Source organism: Protopterus annectens, chromosome 3.part0 (genome assembly GCF_019279795.1).
Source record: "Protopterus annectens isolate FY-2018-M chromosome 3.part0, PAN1.0, whole genome shotgun sequence".
NCBI lineage: Eukaryota > Metazoa > Chordata > Ceratodontiformes > Protopteridae > Protopterus > Protopterus annectens.
This window is the reverse complement of record NC_056731.1, coordinates 1,144,694,742-1,144,709,448: the sequence shown is the minus strand read 5'-3', so window position 1 is coordinate 1,144,709,448 and position 14,707 is coordinate 1,144,694,742. Positions and strand designations below refer to the sequence as shown.

The 14,707-nt window shown below is 39.8% G+C and overlaps 1 protein-coding gene across 1 annotated transcript in view; it reads left to right on the top strand.

Moving 5' to 3' along the window:
• Positions 1 to 14,707, top strand: part of MIB1 (MIB E3 ubiquitin protein ligase 1) — a 1,882,202-nt gene that overhangs the window by 123,129 nt on the left and 1,744,366 nt on the right. Inside the window, exon 4 of the mRNA XM_044065767.1 lies at positions 6,105 to 6,209. Coding sequence (XP_043921702.1) covers positions 6,105 to 6,209 — 105 coding nt within the window. The remainder of the gene's footprint in view (positions 1 to 6,104; positions 6,210 to 14,707) is intronic.

Below are 14,707 nucleotides of genomic sequence, written 5' to 3'. Positions count from 1 at the left end.
AGAAATTCCTAGAACTACACAATAGAGTCAAAAAGCTAATAAAACAGGACAAATTCCAATACTACCAGTCTGCCCTAGACTCCTCACAACACAGCTCCAAACAATTCTGGTCCTCCATAAACTCCATCCTCCACCCATGTAAAGTCAGTACCCCTCCTCCTAGCATCCCTCACTCCTCAGAAAATATTGCTACCTCATTCAACACACACTTCACCCAAACCATACTATCACTAGCTAAACAACACAACCCCCCTCCCCTCCAACTAGTAATCTCCCCACTGCCTTCTCTTTTTCTCCTGTACCAATCTCCAACATAAAAAAACTCTTAACTAAACTTAAACCCACCAAATTAGCAGCAGACAACCTCCCATGTGAATACCTACAAATCGCAGCTGATGCTCTGGCCTACCCAGTATCCATCTTGATTAACCGATCTCTGTCAGAAAGTTACGTTCCCACACTGTGTAAAGTATCGCATATAATTCCCCTCCACAAAGGCGGACCCTCCGCAGAACTAACCAGTTACCGCTCCATAGCTATTCTCTCTCCACTCTCCAAAATACTAGAGAAATGAATACACTCTCAGGTCTCAGACTACCTACTTACTAACAACCTCCTTTCCAGTACTCAGCATGGTTTCCGACCAAACCATAGCACCACCACTGCCTTACTCTCCTTTACTAACACTATCCTTCAGCATAAAAACAATGGCTATCTCTCCTCTGCTACTTTCCTAGACCTATCTAAAGCATTTGACATGGTCCCACACAAACACCTTATCTCTGTCCTCAATAACCTATCCTTCTCACAATCTGTCACCAACTGGTTTCAGAGTTACCTATCTGACCGCCAACAATCTGTTGTATGGCAGAATGACATATCTCCCTAACTACCTGTCTCCATAGGGGTTTCCCAAGGATCCATCCTTGGACCCCTACTCTTCTGTGTTTACACCAATAATCTAGCCTCTGCCACCAAACATGGCACACTCATTCAATACGCAGATGACTCGACCATCATCTGCTCAGCCCAGTCCCTACCCAAACTGCAAAAAGTCACACAGGAAGCCTTTTCCTCTGTTGAAACATGGTTATCCGATGCCCGATTAATACTCAACCCAAACAAAACTAAACTACTTATCTTCCAACCCACCAAACATACTCAAAACAACTCTCACTTTAACATCACAGCAAAAGACAACTCCACTATATACCCAACTGAATACACCAAATTGCTAGGAGTGGAAATAGACAATAAACTAAAATTTGACATTCACATATCCATAACCATAACAAAAGTCCAGAAAAAACTAGGAGGGTTATACAGAAATAAGCAATTCCTCACCAAAGCAGCAAAGATTTCAATAGCAAATTCCCACCTTATCTCCACCCTACTTTATGCCTCTCCAATATATACCAACCTAAGGCAATGTGATCTAAACAAGCTAGAGACCTGCTACAACAAAATCGCCAAATTCGCCACAGGGGCATCCTACCGTAGTCACCACTGTTTCTCACTTGCTGAACTGGGCTGGCTTGAACTCCCTCACCTCCTTCAGTGGTATCAACTCTCACTCGCCCACAAACTAGTAAACCATCCACTAAATGTCCCATCCCTCCAGAATCTACTCCAACCCTATCGCACCACCAGACCATTAAGATCCAGCAACAAAAATCACTTGCAGATCACTAAAGCCAATAACTCTGCTGGTGAAGCACTATTCTCTTGCGCCATAGCCAAATTATGGAACTCACTCCCACCCACAATTACCTCCATACCATCATGCACCCACTTCAAAACTTTACTAAAAGCACACCTAAAAACATGCTGGCTATGCCCTTGCAACTCCCACTCTAATATCGTCCACCCCATCCAACCACTACCTTTCTCTCCACTCCACTAACTACCTTGATTATAGCAAGCTCAGATACTCATAAGCCTAGTACTTATTATACAGCAGGAACTTCTCATTGTAACATTTGTTAATGTCTGTTATGTACTTCACAGATAAAGATTCTAGTTGTCTACTGATGTACTATGTTCTTCATCTGTAAATATATTGTAAGTAATTGCTATGTTAAATTGTTAATCACTATGTAATCTAATGTAACTACTGTCTGTTTATTTTACTGTGGAGCTTTTCTCCCCGGGCCTCTGCTGAAAATGGACCTATGTCCAGTCGAACACTCCCAGTCAACAAATTTAAATAAATAAATAAAATAAATTTTTAACCTATAGCCCATTATCTAAGTACAGTAATGAGAGTCATGCTAATGATGCTCACCCCGTTGGACATTTTTGCATGCATATTTGTATATCACTGCATATTGTTAATAAATAATATACTAAACCAAATTACTTCATATCTTTTTTGTTCAGTGGTTGTGGCTCAAGATTGTCAGTATTCTTGTTTATATTGTATAATATGCAGAACTTACTTCGCTGTTTTTGGTGAGATACTACTAGGTAGCATTTCATACTTCACTGTTTTTGGTGAGATACTACTAGGTAGCATTTCATACTTCACTGTTTTTGGTGAGATACTACTAGGTAGCATTTCATAATTCACTGTTTTTGGCGAGATACTGCTAAGTAGCATTTCATACTTCACTGTTTTTGGTGACATGAAACTAGGTGACATTTCATACTTCACTGTTTTTGGTGAAATACGACTGGATAGCATTTCACAGTCCAGTATTAACACTTAATGTCAGGCTATTACACCTTTCAAATATGTTTTACCAGACTTGTCCACCAGAGGATTTACATTCAAGGGATCATCATGAAACAGATTGACTTTGGGATTATTATTTAGTTAAAATATGTCATTCCCGGTTTAGCTTTAGTTTGAGTAAAACATTAAGTATTGTCCAGTGTCATTATATCAGCCCCATCATTACCACCAGCACTGTATACTATGTACAGTGGGTCTGTTGTACCAGTTTTCTTTGACTGTGACCATGATTTCTGTATCACATATTTCCATTTTTCCACCATTCTGCTTCATGCCTGATCTGTCTATGCTTCATTCCACTTGAAGGTCATAGGATCATCTAAAGAAATACAACAGAATCTCTCTATATAGTCATTGATGCTAACATAGGAATGGACCAGTATTTAACTATATGTCACTGCAAGTTGATAGTAAGTAGGGTCTGGCCCCATCTCTCCGATATACAGATACAGTAATGCTAAAAATAACATCTCCTCCACATAATGTCTAAAACCTTCCTAGCTAAAATACCTCTCCTAATAAAAATCCATGATACATGGGGACACAATTGGATTGGGTTGCATGACTAGACTTATAAAGGCCCTGGTGGTCACTTGCCTATTATATACCTATGAACCTTTAACATGAGACCAAACTCTCATAATAAGCCAGTTGTAAGTCCACTGCTAACCCCCATTTTCATTCTCTTTGGATTTAAGTTACTTTTTTTTAGGCATGATAAGGCTGCCAGCTTAAGACATCATCATTTGAGACATTGTCATCTCTCAAATGTGTTGGCTATATACTAGTGTGGTACTGATAGCTACTTGACCGAAATCCTTATAGCCTATGCCAACCGTCTCTTGCAGTCATCTGACCGAACAATGTTATCATTTTATCTACACTGTCCTACGTGAGACGTTCCTTTGCATCTCCAAAAAAAATGTCACATTCATACATAACAGTCAGTACCCGAAAATTAACGGAACCATAAAATAGAAACAATAACTAGCAGTGTAGCAATCTTGTAGCAACAAAGGGCATAGGCAGCATAGTAGGTTCTAATAGCTTGGTTCCCTTCCCCACAAATGGTGCAACCCCCGAGGATATTTATATTAGAGGGATTTGTGGGGCACAGCCACCCACACCACCTAAGACAACCGTAACAGAATCATTTCAGAAACAGGGGAGTTATTCATAAAGACGAACTATGTCAAGGAGTTAACACTTGATCAGTACAAATAACCAATTCTAAAGAACATTAGCATAGAGGTAAAAGACTACCCTTCCCCCACACTATTTTAAGATTACACTTCCAAGGGTGCATAGTTTTTGGGACAGGCATATAATTACTTATTGCTATAAACTCTGTAATTCACTTGGTACAATGTTGTGTGAGTTAGGAGTTGGCTTAATCAAGTAGTAGGACGATGGGTGGATCATTCACTACACGGAGTGCAGCAGAACTGGCAAGGTGCATTACTGTTCTTTCTTTGTTTTTATTTGTCACATTTATTTTTTATATCACTTTTCAACAGCTTGCAGGTGTCCATCGTTTGTTTGGTGTTTTGTTTTTCAACTATGTGAGTCAGGATTATAAAACCGCCTTTTATAAGTCTATTGCAAACTCCGATTACTTCTGGTATGGTGTTTGTTGGACAGGAGGAATGCATTTCATCCAATCTCTGAAACCTTGCAGTGATTGCACTGTCCGATTTTAGGTTGAATATGATTTGTAATGCAATGTGGTGAGTTGCATAAACAAGCAGAAAAAAATACTGTGCCTCTGTATGTTACAACATCTTTACAAGAGTTCAGATTTTACAGTTGTGAACTAAATTCACCTAAAGTATTCTTGAATAAGTTCACCAAAATTCTTTCTGGGTGGTACCCATGCTGAATAGTTTTACAGATGACCTCCCTGAAGCACTGTTTGTACATCAGAACCAGGGATAATTCTTTAGCAACGTGGAACAATAGTCTTTGTCTTTTCCACATGCCTACTGTTGAAAGCTGACTTAGCTATTGAGTGCTTATAATGTAACAATGTACCATTTTTCTGTAACATTCTAATTATTCCTTCTCCGCAAGCAGTAATGCATCCTGTACTGCTCATCCAAGGACATAATTTTGGTGCCCTTTTCTCATGTAACAAACAACAGCAGGACCCACCACAGCAATAAACTGAAGGGGACATTATGTAAATAGCACATCAGTGAGCATTAAAATCCATTACACCTTTTTCCATTAGATGTACACCTGAACAATTGTGTTACAGAAAATATTTAAAAAAAAAACACATTTCTGTCTGCTGCCTCCAAAGTGAAGTGATAAAGTTTTACTATCACCATGGGGCTGTAAATAAAAGAGCACAGAGAGAAAACTGCTAGCATTTCCTGAAGTGTTAAAATTACCCTTCCCCAAGATACTGAAACCTGAGCCATCACACTAAAAGCTGTCTGAATGTAAACAATAGGATCACCTGACACACCAGCTTAATCAAAACAGTGAGATTTACAGGGAATCTTGACACTTTCCCTTTAATGTTTGCCTCCTATTTAATTGATATGACTGTTGGTATCACCACCTCGTAGCACTTGATTTTGTGCTTATTTCTTGGATGGGGTAATTTCTGTGCAGAATATGTATATCCTCCCTGTTTCAGACAAAGTTTTGCTAAAGTTTCCCATATCCTGAACATGCCAATGTGTAAACTGACAGTGTGTGTGTGTGTATATATATATATATATATATATATATATATATATAGATATATATATATATATATATATATATATATATATATATATATATATACACACACACACCTTCTGATGAAATGGTGTCCTGTCCAGCACTGGTCCTCTGCCTTATCCCCAAAGCATGATGGAACATGCTGTTGATCCTCCAAAAGATTGCGGAAAATGAAATAATGAAACCTGTTTTATGGTGTCGAAAGATCTACCCCCTCTCTTCCAAAAAATATGCAGTACTCTGCCCCCCCTTCATTTATAAGTAGGAAAAAAAAACAATAGAGGGGTTAAGAGGATGGATGGGAGTCCCCCTTAAGAGCTGTATTTTTGTTTTCAGTGCTAAAATATGTGATCTGAATAGATACACTTACTTTATGCATCACTGGACAAGACAGTAGGCCTTGCTGTGGGGATGGAGGTACAGAACTCTGTAGTTGCTCATCAGTCAGATGCTTACATCTTTAGTTACACCAAAACAGGCTTGGTCATAGAAATTTAAATTATATAAGTATGTAACATTGTTTTTTTTTTTGCAAAGGTGAACATATGGTTTTGTGGCTGTGCTCATGACACATGCAAGTGCAAAATGAGATTTGATATACTGATAAAACTTACTGATTTGTTTTCTGATTTTTTAGGTAACTGAAATCCAAGACTGGAGTGCCTCTAGTCCTCACAGTGCAGCTTATGTTCTCTGGGACAATGGAGCGAAAAACCTGTACAGAGTTGGTTTTGAGGGCATGGTAAGGATACTATAAACACAATGGTCTGAAACATACCTAGGGGGGTTGTGAAACTGACAAAGAACAGTCCAAGCTGTGCACTTTTCATTAACAAAAACACATCTGTTATCTTTTCTATGGGAAAACACCACTGTAACAGTCTGGTGAAGATGTCTATTGTGATTGTGGCTACAAAGGGTCATGCATACTTATTAGGAAGACAAACTGCTCCGTTAATTTCAGCAAAGTGCTGCTTGGGACCAGGATATATATATATATATATATATATATATATATATATATATATAGATATAGATATAGATATATATATACATATTTTTACTTTACATTGTTTGCAGGCATTGAGAATTTATGGTTTTCCACTCTTCTTTTTAATTTTAGAATGACAAGCTTTTTAAGTTTCAGTGCAGTCTTTAAATTGGAGTTTTTTCTCAGACTGTGATTTGTTTAAACCAAATGTAAGAACTTTAAATCTTGAATGTTAAAGTTACATAGTGAGGTTGAAAAAGTTACTGGATCATAAAAGTCATGCACAATGAAACTCTTGTGTGCTAAAACTGCTGAAACGTGATGTATATCACTGCCGCTTAATTCATTAAGGTGTGGGTTGTCACTGTATTTTTTGTGTTGGTGTAGAAGGGTATTGATGTACGTTGTTGGCATGGGAGTATGCACAAGTGCTTCCTTCTAATGCATCTGCTACATAAAGATTCTTCCTTGTTTATTTAATCGGATTAATAAAAGATACTGTTTACTTTCACATCATTATTAAATGGGCAGATTGGTGAAAAGAAGCCTACATATTCCTTTTACATTACAGCTTAGTAACATATAAGGTATGTAGTGTTTGAGATTAAACAAAATAGTAGTTTTTATGAGAAATGTACACTTTAATGTTCACAACAAAGATAGAGGTAGAGCAAAGAAAGACCAGATGGATATATACTGCTATTCATGTGTTTAGTCCTTGTTTTAAAAAAAAAAAGTGTGCAACTGTTTGTTTGCATGTGTATATGTATGTGTGTGTGTGTGTGTGTGTGTATATGTGTGTGTATATATATATATATATATATATATATGAGCACTGATTTTTGTTTAAAGACTGTATTTGTTCGACATCTGTTTAGTTATTAAAATTTGGTCAACAGGTGGGCAAGGATGCACAATTTGTCAGGACTGGAGTGTATGCCCATTTCCTGACACTGTGTCGTCTCGGAGCTGCAAATATATAAATTAGCATTAGGGTGGGGGGGTACATAAAACAGTGTTTTTTTACTAGTTTTATTTTTGCGTTTCCTGATGTTATTTCTGTGAGCATGTGGGGTTCTATGTCAGTGCCTGCATTGTTGATGTTTTGTGGTCAGTAGTTTGGATGTCGATGTGTGGGCTTTTCAATAAAATTTAGTAGGACCTTATACACAGACATACGTGCGTACACGTGTGTGTTGGTGTGATAAAGTGTTCTCATACACACTTAATTTGTTAGTGCTGGCTGTGTTATTTACATAATGCACTTGTTTGCCTTACTTTTGCCCTTTTCTGAAAACACGAAAAGACTCATTTTGTGTAGCACCTTTTATAAAAACTATTCTGACTTTTTTTAAACTGACACTGTGAACTTTTTTTTTTTTTTTATGGTGGGTGAGAGAGACTGATGATGCATGTGGATGGATCTGTATGTAATGCAAATCTGGAACAAAACTATGGAAGTAAGGCAATATCTGAAGACTTGCAGCTCGAGTACTCATCTCCAGTTGTGTAGAGGGATAAAGCCTCGTCACCATCCCATGAGACTCTAGCTTAATTAGCAGCTCGGGTGTCTGACAGGTACAAGGGAGATGACTGTTTCAGAATTAGGTATACAATACAAAACCTCAAGAAAGACTTGATATAGTAAGCAGTTTTTTGAAGTTTGTTGAAAAAGTAGAGAAATTTAAATTTTTTTATTTGTGAATTGCAGCTGTTTTTCTGTAAGGATTTCTGCCCTGCTTGTCCTGCATGTGTTTATAGTATTTTAACACGTACTGGAGAGAGAGAAAATTTGATTGACTTTTTTTATGCTTTGCATCACTGCATGGTATAAATGAGCAGTAATGCTTGACAAGTGGACATCACAGGAAAATAAAGGACGTTTCTAGGAGTATCCTGATGTTGAAAGTGTGGGGACCTGTAGGCCTTAGGCATAGGCCAACTAGGCGGCCGCCTAGGGCGCCACTCTAGCAGGGGCACTTTTCCAGTATTTATTAGCTGTAAGTCGACCAGGATGGGGACACAGAGTGGTGTGGTGGGGGACGCTGTGGAACCCTTTTGCGTAGGGCACCAATTGACATAAGGCTGCACCTGCCTGTAAGTTCCATTCTTTTCTTATAATGACCACCAGGGATGGGGGAGTCATTATTGTACGTTATTTTTGGTCTTCAGAAGTCTTAAGATGCTAATGTAGGTCTCATTCTCTTCTTAGAAAACAAAAAATCCCTAACTTGCTACTGGTTTGTGCATGGACTTCTTGAGTTTTATTATTCTGGCTGCATGTTAGACGGACACACATCCCCACACACACACTAACTTTAAATGTAACGCACACAGTGCAAGTGCACATCTTCTTCTTCTTTCAGCTTTTCTCTGTTAGGGGTCGCCACAGCGGATCACCTTGTCTGCACATGATTGGCAGTAGAGTTTTACAGTGTCGAGTTGCCAGCCCGGCGCCCGACCTTCCACAGAAGGCACACACACGCACACACTCACACCTAGGGCTAATTTAGAGTGTCCAATCCACCTGCAGCATGTCTTTGGGATGTGGGAGGAAACCGGAGCACCCGGAGGAAACCCACGCGACCACAGGGAGGACATGCAGACTCCGCACAGAAGGCACCCCAGCTGAGGATTGAACCGGAGAACTTCTTGCTGTGAGGCGGCAATGCTAACCACTGCAAGCCTTGTAATTAATTTTGTGGTAAGAATAGTGGACACCTGTGTCACTGGATATATACTTGAGAAGCATACATATCTTAACAGTCACTTTTCTGAGTTAAGTGGAAGGATCTTAAATGGAAGGCAGATTTCAATATGTTAGGCACATTGTACCACCTTCGTTTTGCTTCACATGTGCTTTTACCAAAGGTAAATGGAAAGATTCACCATTTTCCCACAGAATTTATTGCAAATGCCCTGTCCCACCATGGTCATAGCATGTGTAGCACTCTGGAATTATGTAAAACTGTTGTCATACGAAAAAAGAGCCAGCAGTGTTGCAGCAGTTAGCGTTGTCGCCTCACAGCAAGAGGCTGTCCAGTTCGATTCTCGGCTGGAGTGCCGTCTGTGAGGAGTCTGTATGTTCTCCCTGTGGTTGAGTACATTTTAAAGACATGCAGGTAGGTGTGTGCGTGAGTGGGTGTGCCTTCTTTGAAGGTTGGGCACTGGGCTGGCAACTCGACACCGTAAAAATCCACTGCCAGTCATAAGCGGATCGGTGATCCGCTATGACGAACCCTAGCTGGGAAAAGCCGAAAGACATTACTTTTATTGTCATACGGAAAAGAAAAAAAAAAAAAACACTGCACTGTGTCTGTACAAATAGAAATGCGTGGATAACAAAACAAGACTGCTAAAATATTTAAAGACCTTGCTTAGTATGACTTAAATAATGGAAAACTAAAAGCAGACTGAATGTCCCTAAATATTATTCTTTTCTGTAGTATAGTTTAACCTGCTTTTGTGCTGTTTTGAATCTACTAAGCTGCTTTATGCTTCATTGCTTGATTTTGTTGCCTTTAGGGAAGGCAAAATAGTGGAATGGTTGTTTTTTTCTCATGGACACACATCTGGGTTTGACCTTGATCTCTGGTCAATATTAGTGGAGTTTGCATGCTTTTCCCATATCTGTGAGGAGTTTCTCTCAAAAACTTGTGGTTTTCACCTCAAGAATGGAAGGTACTGCTTTAAAACAAGCCCTTCCAGTTGAGCTTGAGAGGTCTGCCGTCAGAAGGCACCTAAAAAGGAAAAGAATCCTGGAAAGAGTATTTTTTGTTTCTAACAAACATCTTTATTAAATTTTCACATATGACATAGGCAATCTTACATTTATATAAATTAAAAACAAACATGATACCACTTTATTTTTAAGCAGTATACATCACAGACACCATTGAAACAACTGTAGTTGCAAACATTGTACATACTTAGTCTATCCAGTCATTGTCAGTTAAGCATTATAGTGTTTATTCAAATCCTGCCTCTTAAACCTTGTTCCTGCTCTGCATATATTGTTCCCACAATTACCATTATTTTCCTATGTAGTTTGCTCCGTCTCTTTTCTAAAGATCCAAACAAAAAGGAGATGAGGGCGAAAAACTGTCACAAATAAACTCACACAAATTCGCTCAGAAACTCCAATAGCACCACAAACGAATAAAGAAATATATTAAAAGTTGATTTATTATTTTATTCAGTAGTGTACGCCTACACAAAGAACCACAGACTAACGTAAATAACTTTGTACGTTTTCAACAAACCTCTTCCTCAAAATCAAAACATCAGTAACAATTAAGTAGTCATTTATATACTTTGTCCAATTAATAATATAATTGTCTAACCAATGGAATGAAACTGATTAATCACTTTCATTATAATCATGAGAGAAGTCGGGCACACTAATATTACTGTTCTGAATGCTTTCACTTTGTACATAAAAACAAGTTTGTAACAAGTATTTAAAAACATATATAACCATTGTTTGGAGCATATTTATTTGATAAAAGTTTTTTGTATATATAATATGATTTATAAAATAAAATAAACACTTTGTAACAGTTGGTCGACAAGACTTAATTTCCTAAATATTATTTATTTCAACACTGCCATCTTGCGACGTTAAAAAAAAATCACTTAACTTGTCAAAAGATCTAAAGATCCCAATTCCAGTTGTTTTATCTCTGTTACTGTCTTCACTACTACTTCTAGTAAAGTTGACCTAGACTTTGATTTCCATTTTCTAGTAATTGCTTTTTTGGCAGCCACCATAATTAAGTTTCAGCAAGGCTTTGCTAGGTCTATGCAATTCCGATTCTGTGTCATAACTCAAGTCATCTCCTCATTCAATCCAATCTGCTCACCCGTTATCTCCGACAGAGTGGTCTGCAGTGAATCCCTGAAGTCTGCCAGCTCATTACACTCCCAAAAATATGTTCCCAGACACCTCTTTCTTGCCCGTCACACCTCCAACATTTGCTACCCACCTGAGGAAAAATTCTTTGGAGTCTACTTTGAGTATAGAACTACCTATGTAAACACTTTCAGGCAAAGATCCTAAATGTTCTAGACTTTGTTTCATATTTGGGAGATATACATATATCCCCCATTCTCTATTTGTGATTTGCTTATCCAATCTCTCTTCCCAGTCCTTTCTAAGCTCCTCTGATTGATTCTTAGTTATCATGTAATATTTTATATGCTTTGCTAATTATTCCTTTTTACCATCTGCTTCTGTTCTAGATTCTATTAAAAACTCTACCAGTGCTGTTCTTTCATTCAGGAGCCCCCTATTTCTTTCTTTACCTATACTCTATGATATCAATCCTTGATAGGGAAGGAAATCTCTAACCTGCAGTCCAAATAAATTCTTGGCCTCTTCCCATTCTGTTACCTTTCCCTTTCTAGTTATTTGCTCCCAATACCTCGGTTCCTTTGCCAGTTTTCTCCAGTAAATTCCAGCCCCCGCTTGCCTGTTATCTGTATCCCTGACCACAGTCATCCCTATCAGCAAAATCTCTTTTCTCCATTCTCATTCTGGTTTGGTTCTTAGAATACTCCTTGCTGTTTTATGAATATAAAATACTCTATGATTTTTGTTGTTCTCTTTAAGACTGCATCCAAAATCCCAATCTCTCCTTATTTCTTGAGATTTCTCCCTGTGTCAGCATCATTCCTTTCCACTTTGAATTACATATGTTCATGTTTCACTGTTGCAGTCATCACATTTAGGTTATCCCTGCCAGGGTCGCCCTTGGCTGGCTCGAATACCAGAGGCTTAGTATTTTTGCGTCTGTTGCTGTCGCTTGAGGACTGACATCAGGTTGTCAGTAGTATAAAGTAAGGCAGCTGACTCCATTACATCAGTCTTTCTTGCTGTGGAGCCCGAAGCAGAAGCAGTTTGCGCGAGTGCCGGTCAGCCGCTGCCTGAGTTTTCATCCAAGAGTTGAAATCTTCTTTAAGTGAATTACCCCATTGGGGATCCTTTTTTCTTGCACTAACTGAACAGTTGTCTCGCCTGTGGAAAGCAAATATCACACCGAGATTTTCACTCTTACTGCGTCACTTGTTTAGGCCCAGGCCACAACGTCCCCCGTTGTCACTTCTGTGCTTTGTTCATTGCCAGAACTATCTGTTGTCATGCCCTTATTGTAGCCAGATATTTTCGTTTACAGTCTTCGAATTCTGATATGGCTTCGGTAAGCCATCTGACAGCAGATCTTCTGAAAAAACGTAAAGATAAAGGCAGAGACCGCACAAGTCCAAACCTACCGACTACGCTTCTGTTAAGCTGGTTGTCAGTTCTCTGGTGCTCAGTGAGGTGCTTTCGCAGCCCCTGATGCCTGCTTCTGTTGATTCGTAGGCCGCTACCGAGACCCTTTCAGAGTCCGGTATGCTGCAAAACCTTTCGTCTACTGAGGATCCTGTGGTCGTCTCTACCTTGGATGGGTCCGGAGCTGCTGAGCAGGCACTGGCTTCCAAGGAAGTCCTTCGCACTACATAATCTCAGTACAAGCCGACGTCTTCTTTCTCGACTACCATTCTTTCAAAAACTACCAAGTTTCTTAGGCCCAGCGTTCGAACCACACCCAAGAAACCAATGACCCACTCTCAGGTGCCTGCTACCTTGCCTCAGTCTCAAATGCTTAAAATAGCAGAAGACCTTATCATGCTCATCAGGGGGAGCCAAGCTACCCCCTCAAAAAGGAAAAGAGATCTGTTCCCTGTAGTTTTGTCTGAACAAGAGTCAGATGAAGCTGATGCATCTGACTATGAAGACATGCAACCCCTCTCCATTTACGAGGATTCTGATGCAGAGGACTCCATTCCTTCAACCTCTCCTGCAGAGGATTTTTCCTTTGGGGAAACCCTGCATACTTTAAGGGAGCATTTCCAATGGGAGAGTCAGGACTACCCACAGTCTAAAAAGAGACTCAGGTAATTCTTAGATCTTCCACAGCACAGACCCTTGGCCACCCCCCCCCACCCCCACCCAGTACTGGATGTTGTGGATGTTTTCCTTGAATCCAGTTTGACTCCTGACACCCTACCTCCTGCTCCCAGAAAACCAGACCGGTGCTATAGAGTCCCTGACTCGCACAAATATATTTTTAAAAATCCAGCAGCTGACCCTGAGGTCATTTCAAAAGGGCCAAAAGTGATTAAAGCAACCTCTGCTAAAAATCCCACTCCCTCAGACAGGGATTCCAGAGCATTGGACAAATGGGGTAAAAAAGTATACACCTCAGCTACTCTTGCTATCAGGGCACTAAATTGTCAGTTGCATATGCTGAAATTTCAGCAACATACCCTAGAACTCTTAAACAAAAAATTCTTCCAGCTTGGACAGAATCTAAAGATTTACAAGACTTGATGCATTCTGCAAGCCAAATAACTAAACACATTTTGCACTCCGGTTTTGACGCCCTAGAAGCTTTCTGCAGGGCAGCAGTCACCGGATCTGTCATTAGAAGACATGCATGGCTTTAAGAACAACCCCTGCCAGACCATAAAATCTAAATTGTTGGATGCCCCCTTGCACAAATAACTTATTTGGCACTAAGGCAGAAGAGGTCTTAAAAAAGATTGAAGAAAAAGCAAAATCTATGCAAACAGTTAAGGATTTCTTACAAGCCCAGCCCCCCAGCTTCAGCAGGCATTGCTCCTCCAAGCACTGGTCCTTTCCTGCTCCGAGTAAACAAGCCCAGTCTGGGCCCTGTAGAAACAGACCACCCAGACAGCAGCCCCAGGGAATGCAGAGATCTAAGCAGTGGACCACCTCCACTTCAAAACCAGGGTGTTTTAAGCCACCCCTTATGGTAAGAACACACAATGACTCGCCTTCACTTCCCCATAGGAGGAAAACTCTCATTTCACTCAAGCAACTGGGCCACCATAACCAAGGACCAATAGGTTCTGAACATTGCATCTCAGGGTTACAAATTTTCCTTCCATACCCTTCCAACCTCAAAATGGTTCCCAGATCTACCACCAAGTCAGTAGGCAGAGGCTCAAAAGCAAATCCTTTCCCTTCTCTACATGAGAGCAGTAGAGTATGTTCCTGCAGAACAGATAGGCCAAGGCTTCTACTCCAGACTTTTTCTGGTGCCCCATTCACGATCTATCAATTCTGAACACCTTCTTGGTGATCCCAAAATTCAAAATGCTCACCCTCCAGCAGCTGCTACCCATGCTCTCCAAGGACGCTTGGCTAGCCACCCTAGATCTAAAAGAGGCCTACCTCCACATTT